The 3,717-nt window shown below is 52.0% G+C and overlaps 1 protein-coding gene across 1 annotated transcript in view; it reads right to left on the bottom strand.

Annotated features, from left to right (window-relative positions):
• Positions 1–2,330: 2,330 nt before the first annotated feature.
• NOVA2 (NOVA alternative splicing regulator 2) overlaps positions 2,331–3,717 on the bottom strand; it is a gene marked incomplete at its 5' end in the record, with an annotated part of 25,024 nt that continues 23,637 nt past the window's right edge. Inside the window, 2 exons of the mRNA XM_021707839.1 lie at positions 2,331–2,447; positions 3,262–3,332. Coding sequence (XP_021563514.1) covers positions 2,331–2,447; positions 3,262–3,332 — 188 coding nt within the window. The remainder of the gene's footprint in view (positions 2,448–3,261; positions 3,333–3,717) is intronic.

Consider the following 3,717-nt stretch of genomic DNA (forward strand, 5'->3'; position numbering starts at 1 on the left):
ATTCAAATTTCACTGGATGTGTGCAGTATTTTTATTTGCTCATTCTTGACAGCCTTATCTCCATCGCTCTCCTGTTCCTCCCTCTCTTCAGTCCATCTCCACCTTCTCTGCTTTCCTCCCTCTTAGTGACCTGGCTCTGATGTGCAGGGCCACCCCTGAGACCCACCCAGGTCCCCACCTAGGCCCCTCCTTCTCCTCTCCCAGTTCTGTTTCTAGGGACCTCTCTCTCTTCCAGGCAACTTGTCTGTCTTCTTTCTTCATCTGTCTTCTCATTGAGGGTCCCCACCCCTATAATTCTCTCCACACTCCACCCATGCCCAGGGGAGAAGGTTTGGGGGCTTTGAGGGAGCTAGGAATCTCCAATTACTCACCTTCATCCTGACCTCATCTCCTTTCCTTTCCACCTTCTGGGCCAGAGAGGTCATGAGCGTTTCCCCAAATCACACAGCAGAACAGAAAGTATCCCCACCGCTCTCCCTCCAAATCCCTTCTAACTTCCCAGCTTCTTGATGAAAATTTTTTCCTCTTCCTGAAAATGGCCTGGCTTGGTGATATTTCCAAATACCAGGTGATACTTGAGGATCACAGACCAGGACCAGAGGTGCCTGGGACTCCCAGGATGGTAGACTTTTGAGTACTTACTATGTACCCAGAGTGGGGGGATATGGCTCATGGGCTATAAATGTGGTCATTATCACCATATCCCTAGGCTCCAGAGCATAGCAGGTGCTCAGTAAATGACTATTGAATGAATGAATGCATAAACAAACACACCCTCAAGCAGTTGGGCCCTCATCTCCATGTCTACCCCTCTTCTCTCCATCCCCATGGCTGTCTCTTCTCTTTATCCTAGCCTCAGCATTCCTTTCTCCTTCCACCTTGGGTTCTAACTTATAGAATCATGTTATTGTTATTTTTCAGCTGTGGGAGTCTCTGGTGATTCCCACAGAGCATATCTCCTTTATGTCAGGTGCTGAAGGGGTGATTCGCATGTGGAATCTTTCTGGAATATTCCAGAAGGCAAGAAAGCTTTGTAGGGCATTTTCCAGAAGTGGAGATTGAAACCCACAGAGAGAAGGCAAGGTTCCCTGGGTCACACCTGAATCTGAGTATCTGACCCCGCCCCACCATGTCTCCATCTCTTTTGTTTCTCCATCTAGAACTTTGTCCTTTCTCCTGCTTGGATGTCATCACCTAATCAGCAGCATCTCCAACACCTCCAACATATAAGGCTATTAGTTGTTTTTTTGTGTTGGAGTCTCACTCCGTCGCCCAGGCTGGAGTGTAGTGCACAATCACGGCCACCCCAGCATCCACCTGCCAGGCTCAGGCAATCCTTCCGCCTCAACCTTCCAAGTAGCTGGAACTATGGGTCATGCTACCATGCCTGGCTAATTTTGGATTTATTGTGGAGATGAGGTCTCCCCAAGTTGCCTTGGCCTCCCAAAGTGCTGGGTTTACAAGCTGAGCCACCAAGCTCAGCCTAGGCTATTAGTTTTAAGCATCTACTCAGGGACTGCAAACTCACTCCAGGAGTGAGGCATGTCACACACAAAAAAGCAGTGCAGGTAAGGTAGGGTCAGGGCTCTCTGCCCTGGATGGGGGCAGTGGCTGCCCCATGCCAGCCCATTATGGCTAGGTGGTGATTACAACCAAAGATGTCGCAGGGGATTTCTCAAGATGGCCCTGAAACTCACATGTTCAGGAGAAGCTTCTTAATGTTTAAATGCTGGCAACATGTTCACACAAAACACTGTTAAAATGAAATTGTGGAAGCCAGGTCTGCCTGCTGGCTGAAGGCTTGCAACCTTTGAGTTGCTTTTAGTCCCATGTGCCAGGTTCTGTACTAAGAATTTCCAGATTCCAGTAAGTCTGTGGCTTCTACAAAGGCAGAGATATCTGGGCCTGTTCTGTTCATCACTTTATCTCCAGCACCCTAGAACAGAGCCTTACACCTAGTACATGCTCAATAATCTTTTTTTTGTTTGTTTTCTTAAGTGAATAGTGTCTTGAATCTAAGCATAAACCATGTGATGTAGAAATAACATAAAAAAAAAATCCCCATTTTACAGATGGGGAGATAGAGACTCAGACGGGCAACGTCTCAGACACATTGGGATCTGAACCCTGATCTCACCTGACTTAAAACCTTCATCCTGGGCTATCCTGATTCTACTTGTGTACTGGCAGTGCTGTGTTTGGGGATTGTGCGTTCAGGAGTGTGTCTGTGGGACTGTAGTTTGGCCATGTGTGAGGGTGATGGTGGTGATTCTCCTGACTGGACACTGAAGCCCTGGAAGCGAAACATTGAGCACTCGTTTCCCTCAGCCTTAGTTGCTCTGGATGTTCTCCCGGTCCAGAGAGAACAATCGTCCCTTCCCTCCTCCCCCAGCTGGGACCATCCTCAGGGGTCCCTCCCCACCCTCCTCCCCTAAATGCCCAGAGCCCTGGGGGAAAGAATTTAGGATGAGGGTGGAGGTGCAGGGAGGAAGGAGAGGAAAGGGGATGGGTTAAGAAGGAGTGTGTGATGTCAAGCAAAAAAGACAACATTAGACACAGATGCTGAGATGGCGTTTATCGCGGCAAAAAAAGGTGAAGTCGCCGAGGGAGAAGGGGTGGGGGAAGGGGGTGTGGTGGGGGCTGGGGTGGGGGCCATGGAAGCTAATACATGGTGCACTAGGTCACACGACGGACACTGGGGGAGGGTGAGTGGGTGGGGTGGGCGTGGCCCAGGCATGGCGATGGGGGGAGGGGGAGGAGACGGCAGTGGGCCCCAGCCAGGAGCTTCTGGAGGTGGTGGGGAGGAGGTGGGCGGCGTCTCTGGTCGCAGAGGATGGAAGGAGCAGTTAGAGAGGGTTGAATGGAGGCACTGGAGGCATGGCCACATTCCAAGAAATGGAATGTCAGAGTAGGACAGCAGGCAGGGGGCCAGCCTGGGGCTCGGGCCTTTTAATCTAAGGACTGGGGAAACCGAGGGACCGTAGAGATCCTCCAGTCCCCCATTCTCAGAGAGAGAGAACAACCCTGAGGAGGAGGCTAGCTTGAGGTCCCAAGGAGGATTTAGCAATCTGAACTCCAAAGAGGGCCCTCCAGCCTCCTTCCCCCACTCTTCCTTTACCCTGTCTCCAACAGAGAAAAGGGGAAGAGAGATTCTGACTCCTCCGACTCATCTCACTGAGGCTCCTCAGGAAACTCAGAGGATGGACTCATTCCGTAGAAGGGCAAAACTGAGGCCTGCCGTCAGACTACACTTTTCCACACCTCTCCCATCTCCCTGCTGGGGGCATCTGTGCACCCCATCCCGCTAGGAGCAATACCGATATCTTGGAATCCTTAGCACGGGGGGGGGGGGAGGGGGGGGGCAGGTGAGGGGACACACCTTGGGATCCTCCCAAATCGAACCAGAATTGGGCCATGCCTCCAGTGGCCTGAGATGCCAACACAAAGGAAAAAAAAAAAATGACTCCCCACGTCCCCTGGCTCAAACCCAGTACAAAAGAGACTATTTACAATGAAGGCGTGGGGAGTGCGTGGGGGGCTCGGGAAGAAGTGAGGCCAGAGTGGGCGCTCCACTCGAGGGAGGCCATGCCCCTGGGCCCGCCTTTAAAGGGACAAAGCCAAACAGGATCGATACTTTTAAGGGGGTCTCTATCCCCAGGGCCGGGGCGGACCCTAGGATGGGGGGTGGGGGCAGGGCATGGGATGGGGTGCGGGTGG

The sequence above is a fragment of the Carlito syrichta genome, unplaced genomic scaffold, assembly GCF_000164805.1.
Source record: "Carlito syrichta isolate Samal-C Ts95f unplaced genomic scaffold, Tarsius_syrichta-2.0.1 Scaffold126482, whole genome shotgun sequence".
Taxonomy (NCBI): Eukaryota; Metazoa; Chordata; class Mammalia; order Primates; family Tarsiidae; genus Carlito; species Carlito syrichta.